Below are 13,584 nucleotides of genomic sequence, written 5' to 3' on the forward strand. Positions count from 1 at the left end.
GACTACAGTTAGTCCAGAACGCAGCCGCGCAAGCTGTCATGGGTGCACCTAGGTACACCCACATTACACCAATTCTCCGCAAGCTGCACTGGCTCCCTATTGTTCTCCGGTCACAATTCAAGGTGTTGGTTATTACCTTTAAAGCCCTACATGGCTCAGGGCCAGGTTATCTTTGAGACCGCCTTCTACCGCATAGCTCCCAGCGACCGGTAAGATCCCACAGAGTTGGTCTCCTCTGGGTCCCGTCAGCTAAACAATGCCGGCTGGCAGGCCCGCGGGGGAGGGCCTTTTCTGTGGCTGCCCCAGCTCTCTGGAACCAGTTACCTCCTGAGGTCCGGACCATCCCCACCCTATTGGCCTTCTGAAAAGCGGTGAAGACCTGGCTTTTCCGGCAGGCCTGGGGCCGTTGATCTTGCTCGTGCGATCCTGCGAGATCCAGCCATGAATGGTATGAATGAGTTTTAATGTTTTAATTTTAAAATGTTTTTTATTAGGATTTTAAATGCCGACCTGAGTCTTCGGAGAGGGGTGGCATATAAATTGAATTAAATTGAAAAAAAATGAAATGATTTACAATTGGGATGGCATGCCTTTTTATGGTATGGGAAACAAAAGATACATGGATATTTCCAAAGACATTATCTAAGAAATGGTTTGTTATCAGTGTGGGAGAGAGTGAAAGAAAAACATTATTTGAATATTCCAATGTGGCTTTCTACAATAGCAGCAATGACATATCCCAATATTGTGAACATGGGGAATGTTGTGAGATATAAAGACATTCTGACAGATCGGAGAGAGCTGAAACAGAAACAAGAACTAGAGAGTCAAGGGATCGAGATAGATTGGTATACAAATTTGCAATTACAATCAAGATATGAAGCAGATCGTAGGCAATATGGCTTTAACTCGGGGAAATCCGAACTGGATGAAATATTGACAGGAACAGATGAGAAAATGATTAAGAAAGTATATAATTATTTATTGTGTATTAGTTAGAAGACGAAGAAGTAAAAGAAACAATGATAGCATGGGCAAAGAATTTTGGATACACCATAGAATTGGATAAATGGCAACAACTTTGAGTAATAAATGATAAATTAACAATGGCAATAGCCTATAAAGAAAACCTGTATAAGATGTTTTATAGATGGCATGTGCCACGAGAAAGATTAGCTAAGATGTTTAAAGATAAATCAGCTAAGTGTTGGAAATGTCACCACTTTCCGGGATCATACTATCATATGTGGTGATTGTGTAAAGAAGCAAAACAATATTGGCTGAAAATACAAACATGGTTAGAGGGAATGTTGCAGCAACATATAGAGTTAAAAGCAGAGATATTCTTATTGAGAATTTAACAGAGAATTATAGTAAAGAACATACATATTTGATCATTCATATAATAACAGCGGCTAGAATTGCATTTGCACAAAACTGGAAAACAGATAAAATCCCATTGGAAGGAGAGTCTTATTTCTGAGCTTGTTCCTTCCTGGATGTATGACAATTTCAATTATTAATTGGTTTATTTTACTAAATGATGATTATGTTGGAATTTAATGTCATTAACATTATACTCTTCATATGTTAATGTCCTTCAGTTTTAAATAGCCTTAATTGTCACATTGATTCAAAAAAAGAATACAAAACACCAATAACTGCAATGAAAAAATTAAATGTGATAAGCCTAAGAAACAATTTCACTGTCATTTCTCTACTTTTATCATGAGATGTTCCTTAGTGTTTAGATCTGGCCTCAGGATAATAATGAAGCACTTTGGGAAGAAGATGCAACCCAGCAGTCCAGCACTGGAGGCCAAGATGGAGAAGACCTGAACAATCACCATGGACTTTCCTTTGGTGCTCAGATAGGTGGGCACGAAGGAGATCCAAACACTGCAGAAGACCAGCATGCTGAAGGTGATCAGCTTGGCTTCATTGAAGGCCCCAGGGAGATTCCTAGCCAGGAAAGCTACAGTGAAGCAAATGGCAGCTAGGAAACACATATAGCCAAGGACAACATAAAACATGGTGACAGAGCCTTCATTGCATTGAAGGATGATCACTCCAGGCTGGGAGTTTAAGTCAGAGTCAGGGAATGGGGGAGAAATTCCAAGCCATAAGGCACAGATGAAAATTTGTCCAGCAGAACCAGAAAGGATGATGGAATTCGCCAAGCTCTTCCCCAACCATCTTCTCACTTTGTTCCCTGGTTGTGAGGCTAAGAAGGCCAGCACCACCGTGATTGTCTTGGCCAAAACAGATGACACAGCTATTGAGAAGACAATGCTGAACACAGTTTGTCGAAGAAGACAGGTGGCTTTCTTTGGCTGTCCAATGAAGAAAAAGGAGGACAAGAAGCAAAGCAAGAGGGAGACCAGGAGGATGTAGGAGAGGTCCCGGTTGTTGGCTTTGACAATGGGAGTTTCTAAGTATTTAATGAATATGATTAAAATGGATCCTGTGGATAGGAACAAGAGTAGGGCAATGGACACCAGGATGATACCCAGATGTTCTTCATAGGAGAGGAAGGTTATTCTTTTTGGGATACATTGGACTCTGCTCTCGGTTGGATATTGATCATCTGGGCACTTGGTGCATTTTTCAGTATCTGAGAAAACAAAAAGCAATATTTCTTTTATATCTCTTTTCACCTTTCAAGAAAGGTCTTCTTTGGATGGCAGATGATACCAACCAACCATGGCAGGTGCCAATTTTGGAAAAAAAACAACAGGGGCAGGTTGACAATACTAACTGTGACTGTGGGATCATCCCAAAAACTTTATATCATGTTATGATGGAATCGGGATGCGGTAGCTCAGTGGCTTGTCGATCGAAAGGTTGGCAGTTCAGCGGTTCAAATCCCTAGTGCCACGTAACATGGTGATTTCCCTTTACTTGTCCCATCTTCTGCCAACCTAGCAGTTCGAAAGTACATTAAAAATGTAAGTAGAAATATAGGGACCACCTTTGGTGTGAAGGTAAAAGAGTTCTGTGTGCCTTTGGCATTTAGTCATGTTGGCCACATGACCATGGAGAAGTCTCCAGACAGTGCTGGCTCTTCGGCTTTGAAACGGAGATGAGCACTGCCCCCTAGAGTTGGGAACGACTAGCACATATGTGCAAGTGGAACCTTTACCTTTACCTATGAGGGAATGCCCCTTCAGAAGGTTCTCTGGATCCCTGCATGAAATACATCATCTCAAGGGCATTGCTGCCCAATGGCTAAATGGTCCAGATATCCAGCGATAGGCTTAGCCACTCTAGTAACTGCTCATATATAATTTAATTTCATTCATAATTGTACCCATCGTTCCTATTATTCATTTTTAAAATAACTTACTGTTCTGCTGTTTCATATTTTGATCCACATTTTATATGCTGTTTCTGCTAACTTTATGTATTAATACTGTATTCTGCTACACCGTATGAAATAAATACAATAGCTTAGTTGGTTCTCTTTTTTCCCTGATTTCTGTTTAGATTGGTTTCCTTTTAATACCAATAGTTAATAGTCCTTATTAGAACCACAGCTATATCCCTTTTTTTGTTGCTGTTGTATTTCATTATTTAATATCCAAGAAAATTGGAAAGATAAGACAAAGAGGGAAGATTCAGTAACAATCCAACCGAGGAAGCCATGATGGTGGCAATGCTGAATCTGGGAATGTTGAACTGGCCTATAAACCATATTTGTGTTTTACCTCTTAATCCGTAATATGGACAATTAAATTAGGCAAATTTTACCCCTACTAATGGTAAATTTAATTTACATCCCTTCTTTCACAGAAAACTACTCCAAGTCTTTTATGGTGAGTCTTTTGTATATATTTCTCTTGTCCCTTGAACCCAAATCCTCTCCCTCTGTGGTCCCCTGAATTACTTCTTCCTGCTTATGTGGTTCCATGACCTTGATAAAGATTGATTGATTGATTGATCGATCGATCAATTGATTTATGTACAATATTCAAGGTAAGTCACAGTAGCAGTCCAACCAAGGAAAACAAGGAAACCATGGTTATGCTAAATCTGGGAATGGTAAACTGGGCTATAAACAATATTTGGGTTTTACCTCTTAATCCATAATATGGAAAAATAAAGCACTAAAAATAAAAGAGGCAGATTTTACCCCTAATAATGGTAAATGTAATTTATGTCCTTTCTTCCACATCATTTATGGCAAGTCTTCTGTGTGTATTTCCCTCGTCTCTCCATGGTTATCTGAATTAGATCTTTCTGCTTTTCTGGTTACATGACCTTAATAAAGATTGACTGATTAATTAATTGATTGATTTATATATCTTTTGGCCTGTAATACAAACTGGTTTGGGTAAGCAAAAGTCATTGATCTGAAACCATTTCTCAATTTCAAAGAATGCAGATGTTCCTAAGAGCAGTAATGATGGGAGGACAGCTCCAAACTAGCAAGAAAAGAGAAATGTCCTCGGATGCAAATAATCTTGCAGAATCCACCATGTTCTTCTATCTCTTCCTACCTTATCCCTCAAAATCTTTTTCTTATTCTTCCCCTTAGGGAAGAAATTGGGTACCTTGAAAATTGAGAACCACAAAATTGTTAACCTTAGATGTCTCTTTTAAAATGCACATTGATCAAAATGCTCTGGATGAATCTAGTAGCCTTTTCTTTGGCGTCATTCACCTTCCTGAGTGGAGATGGTCCCTTCTGGACAATGAATACAGTCATAGCAGCATACTGGCTCTCCTTTTCGAGCTTGCTTGAAAAATCCAGGATGACAATTTTCCACACATTTGGACCGAGGCAAAGACTAAGCAGGAAAACCAGGAATGCCAAACAAAATATGTTAGAACTAACCCTTAATGAAAAATGGAGATAGACATGAACATTAGTCCACTAGTTGCTGGACTTCACTTAGGTAAATAAGAACATTTTAAGTAACTCTCAATGTTGCAGGAGATACAACTACTGACAGATTCTTCATTTAATTTCTCCCTTTTGCTGCTAGAATATCTCTTTGCAATACAGGACATTTCTACTTAATAAATTCTGGACCTAAGCAATTGAGAAACGATTTAACCATGAAGTGATAATTAGTGTCACATAAATACATACACACATTCACAAATACATACACATACATACATACATACACATATATAAATACAACCACATGATTGTATTATCATGACAGCAGGAACGGACTGGAAAATAGCAGGCTCTGATGAGCCACGCAAAATCCAGCCAGACGAACAGCTGGAAGGAGGCTTTCGAGCCACAGCCATCTTGTAAGGATGGTGAAGAAAAAGCTGTATACTGCCTTTATTGACCTTACTGCTGCTTTTGATTCTATAGATAGGAACCATTTGTGGAGGAAACTACAAGTTATGGGGATGGACCCCAGACTTATTTTGTTGATCAGGATTCTCTAGACTAATACGGCAATTAGAGTCAGATATGCAGCAAATGGGGCCTCAACAAACAGCATACCAACAACTAGAGGAGTGAGGCAGGGCTGCCTGCTGGGCCCTACTCTTTTTAACCTTTATATAAATGATATCCCAGCGCAGCTGGATAATCTTCTGACACACAGCCCCCAAATAGGCTCTAGATTTATTAATGTATTAATGTATGCCGATGACTTAGTGTTGTTTTCTAGAACCCAAATAGGAATGAGGAGACTTCTTGACAAGCTCACACGTTACTGTACTGCAAACCACTTGACTATAAATGTAGCTAAATCAAAAGTTTTAGTCTTTGGCAATAAGAATAAAAAGCATAATTGGCAGATTAATGACACAAAAATTGAGCAAGTTACCCAATATATTTATCTTGGAATTGTTTTTTCCAGTGCAGGAGGTTGGACTCTGCACCATCAATACCTTTCTCAAAAGGTCAGAGCAGGAGCAAGCCTTGTATCCAAATTAAGTAAACGAATCCAACCAACCTCCATTGTTCCTCTTCATAAAGTCTTTCAGGCTAAACTTGTTCCGATCATGCTCTATGGTGCTGAAATTTGGGGTCTTACAGAGGCCCCCATATTAGAGAGAACTCAAAATAATTTGTTAAGGATAAATTGCTTGGGGTAAACAATTCCACTTCAGCTGCAGCCGTCAGAGCTGAATTGGGACATTTCTCACTGTACACCTATACAATCACTAGGGCGGTAGCCTACTGGCTAAAAATGACCCAGATGGATGCCAGCAGACTCCCTAAAATATGTCTAGAGGAACAGCAGATTTCAAATCCTCAAAGGTATTCCTGGCTAACCTGGCTGTCAGAAATATTGAACCGATATGGCGTAGGGTTCCCGTTGTGTGACACACTGAACCAAGTTAAACAATGGATTAAAGATATACATGGGCAAATGGACATGGCAACCCTTTCAATGAATCATTCCCTTAAATTGCTGACAGCAGTTAAAACAACTTTCACTCTGGAAAAGTATTTACATTTAGAAATGCCATCAGTGGAGAGACAGTTATTTGTTAAGTTTAGATTCGAACTTCTAGATACCAACGTTAGATTCGGCCATTATCGGAAAATCCCGTATGACAAAAGAATATGCATATGTGGGGTAAACTTCGTGGAGGACACGGCGCATATAATATTCGAATGTAGTCTCTTTCAAGAAGTAAGAAAACAATATCTGTCCCCAATTATAAATAAATTTCCCCACTGGAATATAAGCCAAAAATTAGCATTTCTGTTGAGGGCTGACTCTCCTCCCCTGGTAAGAGCGATCACTCGATACTTTAAAAGAATGACGGCAATATGAGCCAGTTATATATAAAAAAAAAATTATCGATTGTAAGGAAGATGAGCTCAGTTAGAGAGGAGCTATCCTATTTGGGTTATCTAGTCTTGGCAATTTAGCTATTGAAATTTGATATTGTAAAATTTTAATGTCATCTATCATATATTTTTAGATTGCTATTTTTGTAACTTTTTTATCTTTTTCCCCTTTTTTTCTCTGTTTTGTTTGAAAAGGCCTTCGGGCTATTCAATAAACTATACTATAAATAGACAAAACAGGAAGCAGCTGTTTGAAGAACAAAGGACTATTTTAAGAAGAAAAGGAGAAAAGGAGATATAAGAAAATTACATAGACTTTAAATTTTGGCTAAGTGAGAACGTTTAAGGAGTGACTGTGTTTTACTTCTGGGTGGCTGTTTATTTCCCTTCTCTTCTGGAAGACAGCTTCATAATGGGATTTGACTGTTGCTGAATTTGAATAATAATGAATAATTGAGAATAACATTTTAATTTTAAAGAATAAAAGGAATAATAAAAGAGGGAAAAAGCAAAGAAGCGGAGATACAAGAAAACTATATAGTCCTTAAATTCTGGTTAAGTTCATAGAGAAATAATTGGGGAGGTATTAAATTGTTAAAAAATGGAGTTGCAGATGTAAAGGGAAAAGGGGGAATATCTGGAAGAGACAAGGGAAAACTTTAGCAAGGGAAGTTCAAACAACACAACAACAACAACAACAAAAACAACAACAACAACAACAACAACAACAAAAGATAAAAGGAGCCAGAAGAAGAAATGTAACATATATAAAAAGAAAAAAAGAGAGAACTGAGAAATTAGAGCGAGATAAAGGGTCGTGCAAAAAACTGTTAGAAAGGAGGATGTTAAAAAGATTTCGAGATGATGGGTAAAGATGAGATGATGAAGTAAACATTAGGAAATATACATAAAATAGATTAATAAATGGGAATGGGAAAGTAGACAATATAATAATAATGGTGTTTTTTAAAGCTTTTTAAATTAGAATGAAATTTTAATTGTTATAGTAGTGGCAAGAGAGAAGAAGTATAGGATATACTGTGACAATGTTAGCTAGATGAAAGCATTAATGACTTGATAAAGCAATATGTGAGAATAACATGGCAGAAGTTGAAAAAATAAGATAGGGTGGAAAATGATTATAAGTGATTATATGACAAAGATGAATGAAGCCCAGCTGCTGTGGCCTAGAGGTGGAACTCTTGCCTCACAATCAGGAGGTTGTGAGTTTGATCCTAGGTAGGGGCAGATCTAGGGTATCTTGCTTGGGCAGGGGATTGGATCCCTTCCAACTCTATTAATTGGAATAGAATTAGTACTTTAAATCCTAATAGATAGAAAGGGGAAAATAAGTAATTTGACAATACTATTAATTTTGATAACAATGTAATTAAAATGAATATTTAAAATGCTAATTGTATAGAAAATAATAATGTTGAAAACATGAAAGTGTTTCTTTTTGCAAAGAAGAAAAAATAGAATATGTTGGTGATAAACCACAGCAGACGGAAAGGGGAAAATAGGTAATTTAATATTATTATTATTATTATTATTATTATTATTATTATTATTATTATTATTATTATTATTATTATTATTATTTCTATGCCACCCACTCTCCGAGGACTCTGGGCGGCTTACACCAAAGACAGTATACTAAGTAGCATATTGCCCCCAACAATCTGGGTCTTCATTTTACCCACCTCGGAAGGATGGAAGGCTGAGTCAACCTTGAGCAGGTGAGATTTGATCTGCTGATTTGCTGAACTAGCAGTCAGCTGAAGTAGCTGCAGTACTGCACTCTAACCACTGCGCCACCTCAGCTCATTTTGAAATCAAGTAAATTAAGATGACTGTATTATTGCTAATGAATGAGAAAAAGGAATTAGAGAGACTCTTCTGGAAATGAAGAAAGATGGCAAACAACTGGAGCAATTGTCATTGAGAAGAAATATAGCGCAAAGTGATGTTATTTGAATATAAAATTGAAAACGATAAAAAATAATAGGGGGGAGGAATTAATATGGCAGAAGTTGAAATAATAAGATATGGAGAAAAATGATAAATTTGGGATAAAGGATTACACAAAAGAGATAAATATTGGAAAAAGTAGGAAGATTAAGAAGTATTATAAGGATGATTTTGATTATGTATAAAATGTGAACTCTGTTCATAAAATATGTATGGTGAAAGAATTTTTTTTAATAAAACTTTTTTTTTTAAAATAGCCATACGTCTTAAAGAATTATCACCTAGCACCCCACATAGGACACAGCTGAATCAATTTGAAACACTGTTCTATATTACAGCATCCGAAAGATACCTTGCCAATTGTACTGAAGCGTCCCAAGAAAATTATAAGGGTTCTATTCCCCACATTCAATTCTCACTGTATTGGTGCATAGGCTTAGCCACTTGAAAAGTCTCTCAAGGCTTTGGAAAACAGAGAAAAGACACCAATATTTCACCCACCTTATTGAGCAACCTTAGCTGTGAAAGAGCATCTGGATTGATAATAAATCTCTGTCTTTCAAAACTCCCCACTTGCTTTATAACGGGATCCTCCCTGGACAGAACTATAAAGCTTACGAGGTTCAAATCTGCTGTCACATCCCCATTTTGGTCCAAGTACAGTTTCAGTTGGGAAAGATTGCAAAACTCGTTCTTCTTCAGAAATGGATGGAACTAGAAGAGAAATATCCAGGAATGTTAAAAGTCTTTCTGCTACAGTTGTCTCACTTGAGTTGGGACAACGAGTGTTATCACTGTCCTCAAAAGGGGAAAAGAAAGGTTCAGCAAAATTTTCAATCATATAAATATTGATAAAATAAATAATTGATGAAATTGGTAGAGTATAGGGAGCATTCTAGACTGGATCACAAATAAATTGAACAAACAAATGAAAAGATAATTGATGAAGCCCTTGAAAACAAGGAGAGATTCTGGCTGAATGAAAACCATCCTAAAAGGAGGAACAATTTTACAGCTGATCCCTTGAACCAATCCCTTCACTGATTGTTTTAATGCAAAACAGCCATCACTTAGAGAAGATTTAACTGGGATTCCTGCAGACAGAAAGGGTTATGCTGTATCAGTGATGGTGAACCTTTTTTGCACCAAGTGCCCAAATCAGAGCACGCGCCACAGCTCTAGAAATCCGAAGACCAGCTGGCCGGCATACACAAGCGGCGGCCACCTAGTTTTTGGGTTTCCACCAAGCACATGTGCACTGGCCAGCTGGTATTGGAGTTTCTGGCATGCACGAAGACTAGCTGTGCGCCAGAAACCCAAAGAGCAACTGCCAACAGTGTGCATGCCCGCAGAGAGGACTCTGAGTGCCACCTCTGACACGCGTGCCATAGGTTCGCCATAACGGTGCTAGGATCTCCTTCAAATGTATGAACATACAAATGCATACATATTTTATAAAATTAACTGTTTAATATCAAAATATAAATGTCATGGTACCCGCTCTTTGGAAAATTATCCACAAGTGATTAGATGGACCAAAATTGTTGGCCTTTTGAAGCACAAAAAGGTTGAGATAGTTTCCTTTTCCCGTTTGTATTCCTTATCTAAAGAAAGTAACTTTGATGGATCTTTGTCAGGACCCAATACCTGCCATGGCTGCAGCCTTTGAGTCCCCAGCCTCTCTTCTCCCTCTTTTCTTCTCCTCTTGGATATGGAGGAATACGCAGCATTCAAGGCATGGGCCAGAGTATTCATCAAAGAGTAAATATAGGAGTTATATTGGTTCCAGATCTTATTTCTTTCCACTTTGGTCTTCAGGGGAGATTTCTGAGTGCATCTTCTCCGGCCTTTGACAGAAATGATGTCTTCTGAAAAAGAACAGAGAAAAGATTGATCTCCTAACTGTGGTTGCACAAAGAGATCTGGTTCAAAGGAACTGTCCTTTGGGCTTTTTTTCAACTGGAAATTGTAGATCCAAACACTATGGATATATTTCAGGAATATGTGTCTTTTTATTTGCCTTTCCCCAAGGACTGCAATTATCCAGACTTTCCCTTCAATGGGTTCTGGCAAACTTTTAAGTGTTGAATGGAAAAGATGAATTCTGTCCCAAAGAGAAAAATATTCTACGATGTGAACAAAGACATTGACTTGTCTCCACTTGGAAATGGCAACCCTGAGGGGTGCTGTATGTCCAGCGGGTGAAATTTGTTCTGATATAACAGCACAAATTCCATTCCTGACCAGCATAGGACTCAAAGTCCTCATGGAACTCTCTCCCTTCTCTGTGTCTGAAGCAAAGAGACCAATCAAGGTCCATCTGAAATGGAGGAGCAGTTGGACAATTCCTGGGTAGTGGATCCCTTCTTTGGGGAGCATCCGGTAAAAAAATGAGAATTGACTTTTATCACTCAGAGCCGCTGAAACAATGTTATAAGTCATCTGAAAAAGCAATGAACAATGCCGTCATTCTTTCAATAAATGCAACTTTTTCCTCATCAGGGTATTAGAATATTGTATTCCTGATTAGCTAATATTACAGACAGAATATTAGCAAGACCAGATAAAAAATACAAGAAAAGAAAGGAAGTAATTAAAAAAAATCAGAATAAAGAATGCAAATGATATTTCTTTATTTTTTCTGTAATCAAACCCACATTTGCAAATTCAACTGAATTGTTTGGTCAAATAAAGAGCCATATTTTAGGTAAGATTTTTAAATTCTGTCCACAAAGGTTATATGTTGTTTTAATATAAGGATTTTGACCTTCTCCTTATTTTCACAGGTGTGCAGTAGAAGCCCCCAAAGCAATGGGGATGGTGTCATGAGATGATAGGGCTGCTTTGCTGCTTTTCCCCTCCCCAGTATCAATCCCATCCATCACTAGACCATATACCTACACTGGCCACAGAGGAAAGCAACTCTTGAATGCCCTAGAATGGATATGGTTGAATTTATTGCTTACCCATCCTACCAATTCACTCTTTTTACTAGATAAATAGCCATACACACAAACCTGTGGGACTTTGTACGTGTCTGCCAATGTTGACATCTGGATGGAGATGTCCCTGACAGCTGCATCAACAAGAGCCAAAAGGTGGTCCTTCCTTCCACAGCTGTAGTTGGGAACATTGGCTTCTCCACTGGAGAGCATGTCCAGCAAGGCATCTGAAGTGCCAATAGTGTTCATATAGTTGTCATGGATGTCGTAGCCAAGTGTGAGATTTTGCAGGAGCTGGGAATTCTTATTGACCACTTGAATAGCGAAAATAAAGCGTAGGATTATAGACCGATCAGAAGATATACTACTGTAAAAGAATGTTCATTTTCATCATCACCATTACCATCATCATGAATAGCAAAATATATTTTATATTTTTGATATATTTTTGCTTGACTAATCAAAATAAAGCATAGCATTTTTCAATGAGCATTAGATAAACTCTTGTAAAAATGAACAAACAAACTGGTGTAAATATGATCATGTCATTGTCATCAACAGAACCAGCAATATTCTTCTTTTCAATCTAAACCACTTTCTCTTTTGAAGCCTACAGAGTCTTAAGCCATTACTGACTCCAAACCCAGAGACAAATGATACTCACCCATCTCCATTCAATTTTAATGAACATTGGGAAGATGGAATTGATGGAGTCCTCCACATGGGATAAGAATCGCAAATACACTATTCTTGGGGGCAGTACTAATTTTCATCTGCCCAATAATCAGGATTCAAAATAATTGAATAATTACAGTAGAACTGCCATAAAAGGAAGAAGATGCTTCAAAAGTGACCCAGAAACCAATTCTAAAAATAAGTTATCCTGTATTTCTATAAGGATCTGGAAGTAAATATCAATGAGTAGTTATATTTGAACTGAGCTGGGCAGGGGAAAACTACAAGAATCACTAATTTAAACAAAAGTCAGTATTCAAGTCATGAATTTGAGATTGAACAGGCAGAGGAAAATAATGTGGACTTGTTTCATATTATTTTTCTGTTCCATCTTTGGATTTGAATCTGTTCCTCAAAATAAGACAAAGAAAGCATGGAAATCTAAATGATTTAGGAAATTAGACAGGAGAGGTGCTGCCATATCTATCTGGAATAAGTGGAATAAGGAGGGAAAAAATGAGGTGTTAGAATTATAAATGAAGGGAATGCAACTCCATTATCCTGAATGACTTACGAATTAGACTGACTAGAAGGAGCTGCATTGAAAGGGAACATTATAGGAGATATTTTTGTTCCACTGGTGATAACAGCAATGAGATGGTCTCCTGGTCTGTAATAGCTCCATGGTTTTTCTCCATCCTGGTGTTCCAGAGTCAGTGGACATTTCATTCTAAGCTTTCCAGAGATTGGCTGGGGCAGCAGTAGCATCAGAAGCAGAAGTAGGAGGTTCATAATTCATGGGGCTGAATCAATTCCCTTCCTGTTTCTAAACAAGAACAAAAAGAGTTGAAGAATTAACAGCCCTGAAGAATTAAGAGACAAACCAGGCTTCACCTGGAAAGGAGAGAAAAGGACATTTAACAGCACAGCCCCTGCCTGTCGTAAAATTCACATAACACAGAGTGTGACCTGAAGCATTTATCCTTTTCTGATGCAAGATCCCCTCCACAGAGCTTCAGTGTGATGATTACATCATAGGCAGTCACTAGAGAAGTAGAAGGACACATCTCAAAGAGCAGGATGGTGATAATTACAGTGAGAAGCAACTTTTCCTCTGGGGACCCTGAACTTATTCCTGATATACAGCATGTTTGTGAAAAATTACAGATATACCCCTGAGGGCAGTGTTCTTTAATGGTTGTGGTCTTTCCTGTCAGGACC

The 13,584-nt window shown here is 38.0% G+C and overlaps 1 protein-coding gene across 1 annotated transcript; it reads right to left on the reverse strand.

Annotated features, from left to right (window-relative positions):
* Positions 1-4,571: 4,571 nt before the first annotated feature.
* On the reverse strand, positions 4,572-13,259 carry LOC132710372 (vomeronasal type-2 receptor 26-like). The gene is made up of 5 exons (XM_087888182.1): positions 12,947-13,259; positions 11,764-12,055; positions 10,394-11,188; positions 9,248-9,460; positions 4,572-4,790 (listed from the first exon to the last, which is right to left on the reverse strand). Exons 1-5 carry the CDS (start codon positions 13,153-13,155, stop codon positions 4,656-4,658), a joined length of 1,644 nt encoding a protein of 547 aa, XP_087744308.1. The 5' UTR covers positions 13,156-13,259; the 3' UTR covers positions 4,572-4,655.
* Between the last annotated feature and the right edge of the window lie 325 nt (positions 13,260-13,584).

The sequence above is a fragment of the Pantherophis guttatus genome, chromosome 2 (genome assembly GCF_059756535.1).
Source record: "Pantherophis guttatus breed Tessera chromosome 2, ASM5975653v1, whole genome shotgun sequence".
Classification (NCBI taxonomy): Eukaryota; Metazoa; Chordata; class Lepidosauria; order Squamata; family Colubridae; genus Pantherophis; species Pantherophis guttatus.

What these genes read in the sequence shown, in the direction of transcription:
- LOC132710372 (XM_087888182.1), bottom strand. Translation starts at nt 13,155, where the DNA reads ATGAACCTCCTACTTCTGCTTCTGATGCTACTGCTGCCCCAGCCAATC. An exon ending in AAAGGCTGCAGCCATGGCAG is followed by an intron (nt 9,461 to 10,393) that starts GTATTGGGTCCT and finishes TTTCTCTTCTAG; the next exon opens with TTCCATCCATTTCTGAAGAA. An exon ending in AGCTAAGGTTGCTCAATAAG is followed by an intron (nt 4,791 to 9,247) that starts GTGGGTGAAATA and finishes TTTCCTGCTTAG; the next exon opens with TCTTTGCCTCGGTCCAAATG.